This window comes from Hemiscyllium ocellatum, chromosome 10, assembly GCF_020745735.1.
Source record: "Hemiscyllium ocellatum isolate sHemOce1 chromosome 10, sHemOce1.pat.X.cur, whole genome shotgun sequence".
Taxonomy (NCBI): domain Eukaryota; kingdom Metazoa; phylum Chordata; class Chondrichthyes; order Orectolobiformes; family Hemiscylliidae; genus Hemiscyllium; species Hemiscyllium ocellatum.
The window spans coordinates 76,613,501-76,628,215 of NC_083410.1; the positions used below are offsets into that span (position 1 = coordinate 76,613,501).

The 14,715-nt window shown below is 38.0% G+C and overlaps 1 protein-coding gene across 1 annotated transcript in view; it reads left to right on the forward strand.

The window, feature by feature from the left end:
- Positions 1 to 14,715, forward strand: part of snx14 (sorting nexin 14) — a 217,068-nt gene that overhangs the window by 87,891 nt on the left and 114,462 nt on the right. Inside the window, exons 14-16 of the mRNA XM_060830993.1 lie at positions 1,551 to 1,675; positions 5,003 to 5,061; positions 6,771 to 6,797. Of these exons, the coding sequence (XP_060686976.1) occupies positions 1,551 to 1,675; positions 5,003 to 5,061; positions 6,771 to 6,797 (211 nt within the window). The remainder of the gene's footprint in view (positions 1 to 1,550; positions 1,676 to 5,002; positions 5,062 to 6,770; positions 6,798 to 14,715) is intronic.

The following is a 14,715-nucleotide window of genomic DNA, read 5'->3' on the forward strand; positions in this document are numbered from 1 at the left end:
AGTTTGGTTTGAGATTATGTTTGGCATGGACTTGTTGGACCGAAGTATATGTTTTCGTGGTGTGTGACTGTGACTTAAATATTTTGTGAGGTACCTTGTTGATTGCCTTCTGGGAGTCCAAATATGCAACATCTACTGGTTTCTTTCCATCCATTCTGACTGAGAATTCCTCAAATAGCTCTAATAAATTAGTCAGGCACAATTTTCCTTTCATGAAGCTATCCTGACTCTGCTTCCTTAAAAAATGATTTTACAAATGTACAGCTGTTACTTCATAATTGAATCTAACATTTTTCTAATGATAGATGATAGATTAATTGGCCTATATTAATTGCCTTCCTCCTGTTTTGAATTGGCAGTTTTCTAATCCTCTGGTACTGCAGATTCCAAGGATCTTTGAAAATTACAACCAATGCTGTTTATGATCCTGTGGTGCAAGCCATTGGGGCCAGGGGAGTTATCTACCTTTAGCCCCATTTGTTTGTCTATTATTAATGCTCAAGTGATGTTGATGGTACTTAATTCCTCCCATGTATTCTTTTGTATTAATGGGATGTTTGAAGTGTCTTCCACCATAAGACTGATGCAAAATACCTGTTTAACTCCTCTGCCATTTTTTTGTCCCCCATAATTATTGCTCTGGTTTGATTTTCTAAGGGGCCAATATTCACTTTGATTTCTGACTTTCTTTTTGTGTTTAAAGAAACTCTCCTTGTCAGTTTCCATATTCCTCGCTGGTTTACTCTCATAGTTTATTTGCTTTCTCTTTTAATATCTTTTTAGGCATCCTTTTTTGGATTTTGAATTTTATCCCAGTTTTTGGGGCAATCACTGACTTTTACATCCTGTACGTGCTGCTTCTTTCAACTTCATAATCTCCTTAACTTCCATGCTTAGCCCTGGTTGGTTTATCCCTCTCTTAGACTATAATCTTCCCTCTTTACTGAGATATATTTTTGCTGAAAGTCATGAATTAAATATCTGCTTAAATATCTGCCACTGCTTGCTGGCTGCCTTTCCCGCCCAGTTCAGTTTAACTGACTTTATCCGTATTTCATTGTAATGTCCTTCTATGATCCGATTATATTTTTAAGTTAAAAACAGTGGCTTCCAATCCAACATTCTCTCACCCAAACTGAATATTAAATTCTAGCGTGTTATAATCACTACTTCTTGGGGGATCTTGACTCCCAAACACTAGCCATACTCTAGGCAATGTTATAAATCAACAAAAAAGAAGCATGCAAAAAGAATAGAACAATACTTACCTGGTTGGTAATTGTTCTAGGCACATTGTTCTAGGAACCGATCCTTAATGTGTTCTATTAATTTGTTGTTGTAGCTACCCTTTCCAGTTTTATTGACCCCAATCAATATGAAGATTAAAGTCATCCATAATTATTGCTGTATTCTTTGATCTACTGTTTCAGCAGTTGAGCTGCATTGGTAATTATTTCTTTGCAGTTTGTGTTGCATGCAATTTATAATTTTGTAAAGCTGTAACCCAGCTGGATAAATTGAAGTTATTGGCTATATTTTAACCCTTGCAGTTGCAGAAGGATCTTACAGGAATGTAGTGAAACTTCAGACCATGCGCTGTTTGTTCGAGGCATATGAACACGTCATGAATCTGCTTGAAACTGTATTTACACCTATGTTTTGTCACAGTGATGAGGTATGGAATCTGTTATTTCTGTTTGCTTTGTATTCTTTTAACCGTGCAACTGAGACTTGAAGTAAATATTTCCTGTGTGAATTCTGAATACGGGTCAAACGATGCTTATTGAGAATTGTGTTTCTCGAGGGCTTCTTTCTGAATTTCAGGGTCCAGTTTTTCATTTGGAGTATGTATTTTCATTCTCATTGATTCTTTAATGCGATGAGATGTAATCACTAGTAATTTTTGTGGTTTTGCTAAAATATTAGGCATTTTGTCTCAGAGCAGAACTGAAACAACTTGTCAATAATTGTCAAATCCCATTAAACTTAAGGCCATGTCACGCAAGAAAGTTTAAATTTCCTGGGCATTGCAACATTTAAATTAGCATAGGGCAACAACCATATGTTAGCCAGAAAAGGTTTCTTTCAGTGACATTTCATAAATGATTTGTAAGGAGTTTATTACTTGTGACTGACCTAGGTGACTTTTTTTTTATTGACAGGCCCCATTCGCAATCTCTCTTTTGTAGCCATCCAAAGCTCAACTCACCTTTCCCTGAACTCCCCTCCCCCTGCCATTTATGGCCACATGCTTATCTCCACCATTGGATCGCTCCTTTGAAGGTTTCCCTTTCTAAAGATTGCTCATGCCTCTTAGCAGAGTGTCAGCAGCCTCCTGTCCTGAGCTCTGTGTCAGTAGGGCTCCTAACTTTACAAACTTTACATTATCAAAGGCCTTTTGTAAATCTGGATAAATGACGTCTACTGCATTACATTTTCCTACTCTTACCTTTTATGACACAATTTTATCGGTTCCCTTAGTTATTTAAATTGATTTTTCAAGATAGAATAATGAACTGAGAGTTCCTTCTCAATCCCTTAATCCTCAGAAAATACTTTGGCTGAATATCGAAATATGACATTGAGGAATTTGTAGTGATACTGTGATTGTGCAGTGACTTCTCGAGGTTAAACAGATCAAAAACTACAGGAGGGAATTGGTGAATATGCTGTGCTTAGATTTCCAGAAGACATTTAATACTGTGCCGCATCAAATGTTACTGCGGAAAATAGAAGCTCCATAATGTGCAGGCGACTCATTGGCATAGGTAAAAGATTGCTTCCTAATAAGCAGCCAGAGACTAAGTACAAATGTTTTTTTCTGGTTGATCTGATGTAATCAGTGCCAGGATCTCAACTGTTTACAATTATATGAATAATTTGGATGAAGGGGTGAAAGGAATGATAGGAAGGAAATTAAGTTGTGACATGGCATAAGCAAGCTACAAAAAGATATAGCTTATGTGACTAGACAATGTGGAAAATGGAGTATAATATGAAAACTGTGGATTGTCCATTTTGGCAAGAAGAATAAAAATGCAGCATATTATCTTAAAGATGAGGGATTGCAAAGCTGAGAGATGCAGAGGGATCTGTGTGACCTTGAGCATGAATCTTAAAAGTATGATCTATTAAGATCATGGCTGATAAGTAAGTATCAAGGGTAGCTAATTAGAAACAAAATGCTGGAGGTCGCAGCAACCATGGAGAGAAAGCAAGCTAATGTTTTGAATCTACATGACTATTGAGCTAGATGATGAAGAGTCATCTAGACTCGAAACATTAGCTTGCTTTCTCTCCTCGGTGCTACCTGACCTACTGTGATCTGCAGCATTTTTGTTTTCAGTACAGATTCCAGCATTTGTTGTAATTTGCTCTTAGCCAATTAGAAAGTTGCGAATTGCAAGATACTTTAATACAAAAATAAGGCGATTTATGCTTCAGTTGTAAAGGGCACCAAAGAAACCACAGCTGGAATATTATGTTCAATATTGATTACATGACTTAATGAAGGACGTAAATGCATTGGAAGCAGGTCAAAAAATGTTTATCAGATTAACACCTGGATTGGACAAGTTGCTCAATTTTTCCTCTAAACAGTCTAGACATGAACACTCTGTCCTTTACAAGAGCAAGAAACAACTTTGTTAAAACACAAGATCCTCAGTGGTCTTGACAGGATAATGCAAAGAGATGTTTTCTCTTACGGGAGAATCTAGGATTAGTGGTCTCTGTTAATGATAAAAAAGAAATTTAAAACATATGAAGTGAATTCTTCTCTCTTTGGGTCATAAGTATTTAGAACGCTTCCTGAAATTACGGTGGAAGCAGATTCTTTGAATATTTTTAAGACTGAAGTGGATAGATATTTGGCAAGCCAAGGCAGAACTTTATTGGGATATAAGAGCATGTGAGTTGAAGTTATAATCAGATCAGCCATGATCTTAAGTGGTGGAACAGGCTTGATGGGACAAAGATCGACACCTTTTCGTGAGGGTGTCATGTTTACATTGAGACAAAGTTGCAGTTGCTAATGCTTACACTCTCATGCAGTCCAGTGATGGTTTTATTTAATGTTTATTGAAGGTGCTGAAGGCATTTTTTGTGTGTAGAAGGACTGCACATGGTATTTGATGATATTGGTATTCCTTGGATCATATAACACACAAAGAGGCAATTCATCCCACCTTGCCAGTGTTGGCTGTTTGAAAAAGCTATCCATTTAGTCTCACTCCACTTTATTTTTTCCCCATAATCCTATAAATTTCCCCTTTTATTTGCAACCTCGTTTTGAAAATTATTGTAGATGCTTCCACTATCCTTTCAGGTCATAAACTCGATATCAACTCTAGTGCATCTTGTCTGGTGTCAGGATGAGGTTGCTTATGGCCAAGCTACACACATCCCTTCTTTACAAATGGGGCTTTTTATAGCAACATGTTGCACTATAGATTTCGAAATATTTTAGCAAGCTGATAGTATTGGCAAACTGGTCTTGATTTTCTGTCTCACATATCGTCCCACAGCAACCAACATGGGGTGTTAGCAGTGAGGGAGATAGGTTGCTTGGCCAAATATTTTAGGTAGAGGATAGTGTTTCAGCAGAGGTTTGTAAGAGATATGTGTGAAAAAGCAGGAACTGACTGTACCATTGACCCTTGCAGTCGCTGGTTATTTGATTATTCTACAATGGGCAATTAGTTTGTCAAAATTTTACCTTTAACATGTTGATTTTAAATTTTATGTTCCCAATACAGCAAGAATATAGAAAAATGTTGTAGAAGTGTGTATGTAGATTGAACTTTTACTGTAGCTTCATCAATCCTTGTGCTGAGTTTGTAGAGTTTTGCATTACACTCGATTTTAAAAAGAACTATACTCCTACAAAGGGACCTATGTGCTAATAGTGCAACTTGTGTGACACAACTGAAATTTTAGATGTGAGTCACCTTACAAATTGTCAGGATTGCAAGTAATGTTTAGTCAGTTTTCTTCCACACAGTATTTCAGATATTTATTGAAAGGAGCAGAGTCACCAACACGCAACTCCAAATCCAATAGGTGAGTTTGCAGGAGTTAATGGTAAGCACAATTCCTGCCAACATCCCACTTTACAATCTAACTGACTGTATTCCTTTTGTTACTAAAGTGGTTCTGTTGCCTTTGAGGTTTTTATTCAAAGGTTCAGTTATTTCTGTTCTTACCGTAACTTGTCACCAAGATTTTAATTTGCAACCCCATGCATGTAGCTGCAAAATAGAGTAAGCTGTCCAAAGTAAAAGAAATTCAGTGTTCAAGAGTATCGGTTAATTTATTTGAGATTCTGGATTAACAAAATAAAATTGATCTACAGTGTGCTTAGTACAGTTTTTTGTGTACAGGTTGCTCTTTTTTGTCAGATGCATTTTAAACCCGTTTTCAGTATAAAAGTACACTACAGTATGTTAATAATCCATAACTTATACACCAATAAGGTTGGTAGCTTTAGGATATCACCATGGCACTTCATAATCTAAGCAAGTTATTTTGATATGTATTGTTATATGTACTTGGCAAGATCTCATTATACACCCGACCTGCTGTATTTTGAAAATGCTCAATGAGTAATTATTTATATTTATTAAATAATTGAAAAAATGTCTTTGTGATAAATTTTCTGTGCAATTTTAAGATGTATGTTTGTAAGCAGACTATAATCTCTTGTAGTTACTCATGTTGCTCTTCAAACTAGCCACAGTTAACAGATTTTTGATAGACACCACTTCAGTGCAAGTACAAAGGCTATAATTTTTGATCAACCTACAGAAGCAGTACCTATAAAAAAGGTGGCTAAATTTAATGTCCATGGCAGGTCTATCCTTATGAGAGCCTTCATGGTGTCACTGGGCTCCTCACGTCAATATATTACTTCTGTGGAATTAGTTCAACATAACCCCAGATCTCCACTGTTGTTCATAATTCCCAGGAGCCTTACCCAACAGGCCTGAAAAAACCTTCAGAACCACTTCAACCAAGTTCTTTGTGGTATGTCCTGGACTGCGACTGTTCAGAATCTATTGTCTAAAAGTGTGGCGCTGGAAAAGCACAGCAGGTTAGGCAGCAATTGAGGAGCAGGAGAATCCTGCTCCTTGGATGCTGTCTGACCAGCTGTACTTTTCCAGTGCCACACTTTTCGACTCTGATCTCCAGCATCTGCAGCCCTCACTTTCTCCTTTTCAGAATCTATTACCTGGTTCCCTCATTGAGTGTTCAGAATGTATGGATCTTGCCTGTTAACGGCTTGTTTTGGAAGCCTTTGGTCTTCACTAGAAATATTAACTATTTTTATGCAGATACATTCTGAAACAAAAAAAAGCTATATGAATGGCTGCGTAGAATATGAGACTGCATAGGTTGATTAGTTGGCTTTTGAGACCATAAAATGAGTGTAATATAGATTCCAATGCACATCTATGTTCAACTTTTTAGTTGTAATGTTATTTATGTTACAATTTGCCTGAAATGTGAGTTAAACGAGACTCCTAAGATTTAATCTACATAAACTTTTGAAGTATTGACAGCAGACTGTTCAGCATTGTGAATCCAAATATTTATTGATTTACGTAGTCTTTGTGATCTTCAGTATTCATTAAATAAATCAAGCTAAAAGTTGAACAAATGATGTAAAATATAGGAAAAATGGTTTTCTCATTAATGTATTTTTATTATTTTTCCTATCTTTTCTTGTCTTGAGTTGTCTGAATTTTACTTCCTTGTGTTTTTTGTTGCAGAAGTAGCCTGAATTTGGATGATTTTCGGTAAGTATGCTTGCACAATATGGAGAAATACCTAATGCAGGCAGGAGCAGCATGTCACTCCACCCTCATAGTCCATATTGCATCACATTTTTGCAGAATAGCCTTATGGACTGTACACAAGCTTCTGCCTTTATAACAATCTGAATCTTGAAGTTTACTGTTTTAAGACTTAATTTTTATCAAGGTTACCCTTTAATTAAACGTAGTCAACAGCTTTCTGCAATGTTTTAAATTTGGTTTTCTATTTGATTTTGCTCCCTACAGTAGAAATACTATTGATACATATTATGTATAAAGAAATTTAAATATATAATTTAAAAATTTGTGTCTGTAATATTTATAATGAATAATAGATGGCAGTAAATCACTTAACGTGTATGAAAGTAAGCAATCTATGCAATCTACCATTAACCATCAAATTCTAGCAAGCAGCAGTAAGTCTCTAGATTTGTTTTGCCAAAATGTATTATAATTTATGATGTCAAAACAAAAGATCATATCCCATATTTTGAGGTGACTCATGTTCAATTTGCCAATCAGCTTATCTGTAATTCAAAACTATGTAGCAGAAAATACTTTGGTGAAGTAACCTAATATCTTGAGGATTAACTTCATTTTTAAAATAATGAAGAGTAACTTTTGTAATTTTGCTCCATACACTTACCAGTTTAGCTGCACACATGCAGTCCTTGCCTGACATGGATCTACAAATCGAGTGATTTCTTCATTTCGAACTTGAAAGAGCTGCATTTAGCACTTGCAGATGGGTAGACAGTAATATTGTGATTTTGCCCATAATCAATGTGAATATAACAGTGAGCTGAGAGCTCCATGACAAAGGGATCTTGATCAATTGGGCCAGTAGGCTAAGGAATGGCAGATGGAATTTCATTTGGATAAATGTGAGGTATTGCATTTTGGTAAAGTGAAAAATGGCAGGACTTGTACAGTTAATGGTAGGGCTGTGAGTAGTAGTGTTAAATTCTTTGAAAGTTGCATCATAGGGTGATTAAGAAGGCATTTAACATGTGTGCCTTCATTACTCAGACCATTGAGTATAGGAATTGGGATGTCATGTTCACCGTTACAGGATGCTGGTTAGGCCACTTTTGGACTATTGTGTACAGTTCTGGTCATCCTGTTATATGAAGAATATTATTAAATGGGAGAGAAAAAGATTTGTCAGGATGTTGCTGGGATTAGAGGTTTTGAGTTATAAAGAGAGGCTGGTTAGCCTCAGGCTTTGTTCACTGGAGCCTAGAAGGTTGAGGAGTGACCTTGCAGAAGTTTATGAAATGATGAGGGGCATAGCAAAGATTTTCACTGTAGGGTGGTGGAGTTCAAGACTAGGGATCGTACTTTGAAGGTAAGAGGAGAAAGATTTATTTGGGATCTGAGGGGCAATGTCTTCATGCAGAGGCTGGTTCGTATGTGCAGTGAAATGCCAGAGGAAGTAATGGATGCAGGTACAGTTACAACACTTAGACATTTGGACAAGTACATGAACAGGAAAGGTTTGGAGGGATAAGGACCAAATGCAGGCAAGTGGGACTAGTTTAGTTTCAGAAAACTTGGTCGGCATGGATGTGTTGGATCTAAGGATTTGTTTCCATGCTGTTTGACACTTATGGACGAGGAAATTCTCTGCTTGATCTCTGAACTAAATGAAGTTATCATAAAATCATAGAATCCCTATAGTGTGCGAGTGTGCATAGTGGGCAGCACGGTGGCACAGTGGTTAGCACTGCTGCCTCACAGCGCCTGAGACCCGGGTTCAATTCCCAACTCAGGCGACTGACTGTGTGGAGTTTGCACGTTCTCCCCGTGTCTGCGTGGGTTTCCTCCGGGTGCTCCGGTTTCCTCCCACAGTCCAAAGATGTGCGGGTCAGGTGAATTGGCCATGCTAAATTGCCCGTAGTGTTAGGTTAGGGGTATGGGTGGGTTGTGCTTCGGCGGGTCGGTGTGGACTTGTTGGCCCGAAGGGCCTGTTTCCACACTGTAAGTCTAGTCTAGTCTAATCTAAGCCATTGGCCCATCTAGTCCACACCGATCCTCCAAAGAGCAGTCCATCCAGACCCACCCCATCCCTACCACTGCATTTTCCACAGCTAATCTACCTGGCCTGCACATCAGAAGTCAGAACACATGGAAGAAATCCATGAAGATAGTGTGCAAACTCAATTCGGATAGCCACTCGAGAGTAGGATTGAACCTGGGTCCCTGATGCTGTGAGGCAGCAGTTCTAGCCACTGAACCACCGTGCATACATGGAGTACATTTTTGATTTGACAGTTAAAGGCTAGAATCAGGCTCAACAACATTGCTTCTTTAATTGAACCAACTTAGACTTGCTGTTAAGACTCTTATAGATCTCTTCCCTCACTGCACTTAATGTTTTTGAATGGCAGAGAGACTAAAAGAACAGACCACATCTTTTTCATTGCTGATCTTTGCTCAATGAAGAAATTGAATATTTGATCGCAAAATGGTAGAATGACATTTTGTCCATTTTACAAACAGTCTAACCAACTGGGTTTGAATGTGAGAATGACAGTTTTTATTTAAAAACTAAACTTGGTAAGGATTAAACTTAATTTGACTTAATTTTAAGTTACAAATGAATTAGTTTTGGTTTCAGATATAAACTAACTCAAAACATAGAATGAATGGTCAACGCCACGTAAATGACAAAGCTGAGAGTTTCCCGTCACCCAGTGTTGTATGAAGCATGCACACTGGTAATATGAAAAGCTTGGTTCACTAAATCAGGGATGCGTGATCAAGAATCTTGATTGATAATCTATTGGGTGTGTGCAATTGGGATGCCAGCAGTATTGTTCTAAATTTGGCTCAATGTGAATGTATATGAATGAAAGTTGTGGTTTGTTTGTTGCTGTTGTTTCTCCACTGTCACTTCTGGGTTAACTGTTCTCACCTATTTCTGTTCCTCTTTAGCCAGAGAATCATAGAAATTCTACAGTGTGGAAACAGGCCATTTGGCCTAACAAGTACACACCAACCCTCCAAAGAGTGACCCAACCAGACAAATTCCCCTACCCTATTACTCTACATTTTCTAATGCACCTAACCTACACATCCCTGAACACTGTAGGCAATTTAGTTTGGCCGATTCACTTAACTTGCACATCTTTGGATTCTGGGAGCAAACTGGAGCACCCAGAGGAAACCCACACCGGCATGGAGTGAATGTGCAAACTTCAAACAGACGCCAGAGCTGCAAAAAAACCCGGGTCCCTGACGCTGAGAGGCAGCTGTGCTAACCACTGTGCCACCATGCCGACCATCTGCATTGGCTTCTCTTCCCTACTACGTTGTTACTTTTAGCATCCTCCAAAGATATTTCCTTGTCCCCAGTTAGATGCAGATGCTGGGAAATTCACCCAAACACAGAATTATTTCCTTTGTATATGCGAATGACAATGTACCTGAATCATCAACCCTCCTTGAGCGCTCCACTGGAAAGTTTTTCTCATGTTAAATATTAGAAGCCCTCAACGCCATTACCAACTCAGATCCCCAGTGATAAACTTCATTCTTCTCCCTGACAGTTTATTTGAAGCAAAACCAGATTGTTTGCAACCTTGGTCTTGTACTCGACCCTGCAATAAACAGCTAAATATGTATCAATAAGATCACTGAGACTCCCTGTTTCCACTTCTGCAGAATAGGCCCTACTGCTGAATCCCATTTTTGTGCCTTTATTACTGGTTGGTCTCGCACTTTCTCCTCTTCGTAATTTGAGATTGTACAAAACTCTGCCCATTACTTAAGTCATGAGTGTGTTGCTGGAAAAGCACAGCAAGTCCAGCAGCATCTGAGGAGCAGGAGAATTGACATTTCAGACGTATTCCTGATGAACAGCTCCTGCCCAAAATGTCAATTCTCCTGCTCTTTGGATGCTGCCTGACCTGTTGTGCTTTTTCAGCAGCACACGCTCGACTCTGATCTCCAGCATCTGCAGTCCTCACTTTTTCCTAATTACTTAAGACATGCCCAAGTTCTGCTCACTATTTGGCAACCGACCTACACTGGCTCCTGATTATGAAATGTCACAGCCTTATCGCTGTTTTTGCTTTCCACCCTACAACCCTGTTAAGGTATCAGTGCTGTTATAATTTTAGCATCTTAAGCTCCCCATTTCAATGGTTCTACCATTGGAAGTTATTTTGTCCTAAATCTCTATCCTTGCAGTTCTCATCCTACTTTCAGATGATCCTTAAAACCTGCTTCTTTGCCCAAACATGTGATCTCCTGGTCTAATACCTCCTGATACAGCTCAACATTGAATTTTATCTGATAGATTTTTTTAAATGATTGGTTCTTCAAGCTATTTTTTTTCTTTTTAATCTTCATATTCACATTTCAAAATGGCTTATTTTGATTAAAAATGTTTATTTGAGAGTTATTTTTGACTGTGGAGATTCTTGCACTGACATGAACGTCACAAAAAAGGAAAAATTCAAATAGTAATTATGCAGTTATTAGAAATATTACTGTTAAATCACGAGTTTGTTGTAAAGGCAGAAAACATTTTTGCTTGAATTTTGTTGCTAGAGCAGTATGTTATTGAATGCAGAAACTTGTGGCTGGCGATAGAGCACTCCAGTTAATGAATGCAAATGCTGAAGCTAATATCTATCTGTTTCTCTTTTCACTGATTAATGCTGCCTATTGGATATGTTTTTTTTAAAAAAACAAAAATTTGTGGGTTAGCACCGAACAGGATTTAAAACGGGGCACTGAATCTGCATCTCTAGGGCAAGCTGCCTCCATGAATCAAGGGTCTTCATCTGCATCTGTTTTTCCTCATGTGCAGTCAATCTTAACACTTCCATCTGGCATTTTACCTTCTCTCCCTGCTGCTATAACGTAAGTCAGGGTCCATTCACACTCCTTTGTAACATGCATGGATATTTGTGTCAAAAGTCTATCCCACCAACCATTAAAACATGTGTTTTGTGTCTGTGTCTTATAGTTTGGGTTTTATACTGGGTTGTTTACATTTGTCTATGTATTTGATAAATGGTTTGTTTAAACAAAAATTTTGCATATTTTATGTACCCGTTTTCAGTTGTATAAAACATCAGAAGTGAATTAACTGAAACATAGAATATGAATAGAAATGAAGTCTTCGAATTGTTGTTAAAGAAATCTGGTGCAAAATCATTTAGCATGGAACAAGGCCAACTTCCCACCAATCCTGTGCTGATCTGAGGATTCTCGCACTCCTTCCCCTTCCCTGTAGCACTTCAAATTTCTCCTTTTGAAGTAAACATTCAAATACCCTTTGAAAATTATTACTGAATCAGTGTATCGCCGCCAGAGCATTCCAACTCTCAGCCCAGTAAAACATTATCTCATATTTTTGATTCTTTTACTGGTTCTCCTAAATCTGTTTTTTTTCTGGATAGCATCCTTCTTACTAGAGTTCTATTTATTTGCTGATATGGTTTATCATTTATTTTTATCGGTGTATTGACTGTGCTTGAGCTTGATTTAGACTGAGTCAAAAATCACACAACACCAGGTTATAGTCCAGCTGGTTTATTTGGAAACATTAGCTTTCAGAGCATTGCTCCTTAGTCAAGTGCTAGTGAGAGAGGAAACCCTTAGGCACAGAATTTATAGGGAAAAGATCAAAGGGTCATACAATTCATGAGAACAAATTGAACACATCTAAGATGGCTAAGATATTCAATTTGATTGCAGAAGTTGTATGACCTTTTGATGTTTTTCTTATAAATTCTGTCTAAAATCTTCAGGTGCTAGTGAGAGAAGAAGCAGTGCTCTGAAAGCTAGTGTTTTCAAATACACCAATTGGACTATAACCTGGTGTTGTGATTTTTTGATTTTGTCTAACCCAGTCCAACTTCCATATTTTAGATTTAGATTGTTTTAGTAAAGCACTGAAGTCTGACTATTATAAAGTTCTCTCACTTCCAAATCACTTCCGGTCACATCATGCAAATGAAGTAAAATGATTTGTGTTCCTGATAGCACTGAAGGTGTGAAGGTGTCCATTACTGAAAACTGCAAGCTCCGTTTGGATGGTTTTAAGATTTATTTTTATCATTTAGAGTCATAGAGATGTACAGCATGGAAACAAACCCTTCGATCCAACTTTGTCCACGCCAACCAGATATCCTAAATTAATGTCGTCCTATTTGCCAGCATTTGACCCATATCACTCTAAACCCTCCCTGTTCATGTACCTTTTAAATGTTGTAATTGTATCATCTTTCACCACTTCCTCATTCCATACACACATTACCCTCTGCGTGAAAAAGTTGCCCCTTAGGTCCCTTCTAATTCTTTCCCCTCTCACTTTTTCCCTATGCCCTCTAGTTTGAACTCTTCCACCCCTTGGAAAAGACCTTGTCTGTTTACCCTATCCATGCCCCTCATAATTTTATAAGCCTCTATAAAGTCACCCCTTAAACCCAGCCTATTCGGCCTCTCTCCTTCTAGCTCAAACTTGCCAACATCCTTGTGAATCTTTTTTGAACCTTTTTCAAATTTCACAACATCCTTCCAATAGAACAGAGACCAAAATTGCATGCAGTATTCCAAAAGTGGCTTAACCAGGGTCCTATACAGCTGCAACATGATCTCCCAAATCCTTTCCACAATGCACTGACCAATAAAGGCAAGATATCAAATGCCTTCTGCACCACCCTATCTACCCTCAACTCCACTTTCAAGGAGCTATGAACCTGTATTCTAAGGTTTCTGTGTTCAGCAACTCTCCCTAGGACCTGACCGTTAAGTGATTTGCCTTTCCAAATGCGAAACTTCACATTGATCTAAATTAAACCCTAATTACCACTTCTCAGTCAATTTGCCCATCTGATCATGGTCCTATTGTACCTTTTGCTGTCCATTACACCACCAGTTTAGGTGTCATCTACAGACTTGCTAACCATATCTCCTATGTTCACATCCAAATGATTTATATAAATGGCAAAAAGCAGTGGATCCAGTACTGATTCTTGTAGCCTGCAGTCTGAAGAGCAACACTCCACCACCACCCTCTGTCTTCATTGCAGCTGGTTACGTATCCAAATGTGTTACGACACTGGGTAATCCTCCTGCTTAATTTAAAACTAGCAACACAGAAAAGTTTTATTCTGTTCAGTAATCTGTAAAATCCGAGTGGCCAAGGACTATTTAAAGTAAAATTAACAACTTTATTTCTTAAAGTATAACAGAGAATAATTAGCTAACAACTATTTACAATTCCTTACTCTAACCTATCTGCTACCTTCCCTCCTGTAATACTAGTCTGATGAAGATTTACGAAACAAGACGTCTTATCTCAAAACCAGGCAGCTTTCATTCTTCTATTAGGATTTTCCTGTGTTGTCTTTTATTCTTCAGGAATTTCTTCATCACAGGTTATTCATCAAAAAGGTATCTTTTTAAGAGAGCTATTTTTCAGGCAGTCCGTTTACATGCTGAGCTTGTCAGTTCTCGTCTCAACCGTTCAATTTTCCTCAGTCTTATATCCCCAAAGCATTGGATTATGTCATTGGCTTTTAAGATTGTCATATACTCAATTCACACTGGATTGGAGTTTGACAATTTTTGGGATATAATTTAAATTGATTGGCTGAATTTGAATTTGTTTTTATCTCCAGGCAACGAGCTAATTGAGCAAATTGCCCAAGTGTTACACCGTTGCCTAACAGAGAACACTTGGTGCTGTGTCTGGTGGTTCTGCTGTTTTTAACTCTCTTAAAATACACCCACATCTTCAGAACAAATAGCTAGTTCTCCCTGTATTCCATGAGATCTAACCAGTCTACCATGCAGAACCTTGTCAAATGCCTTACTGAAGTCCATATAGATCATGTCCACTACTCTAACTTTATCTCCCCTTCGTTACCGCTTTAAAAAA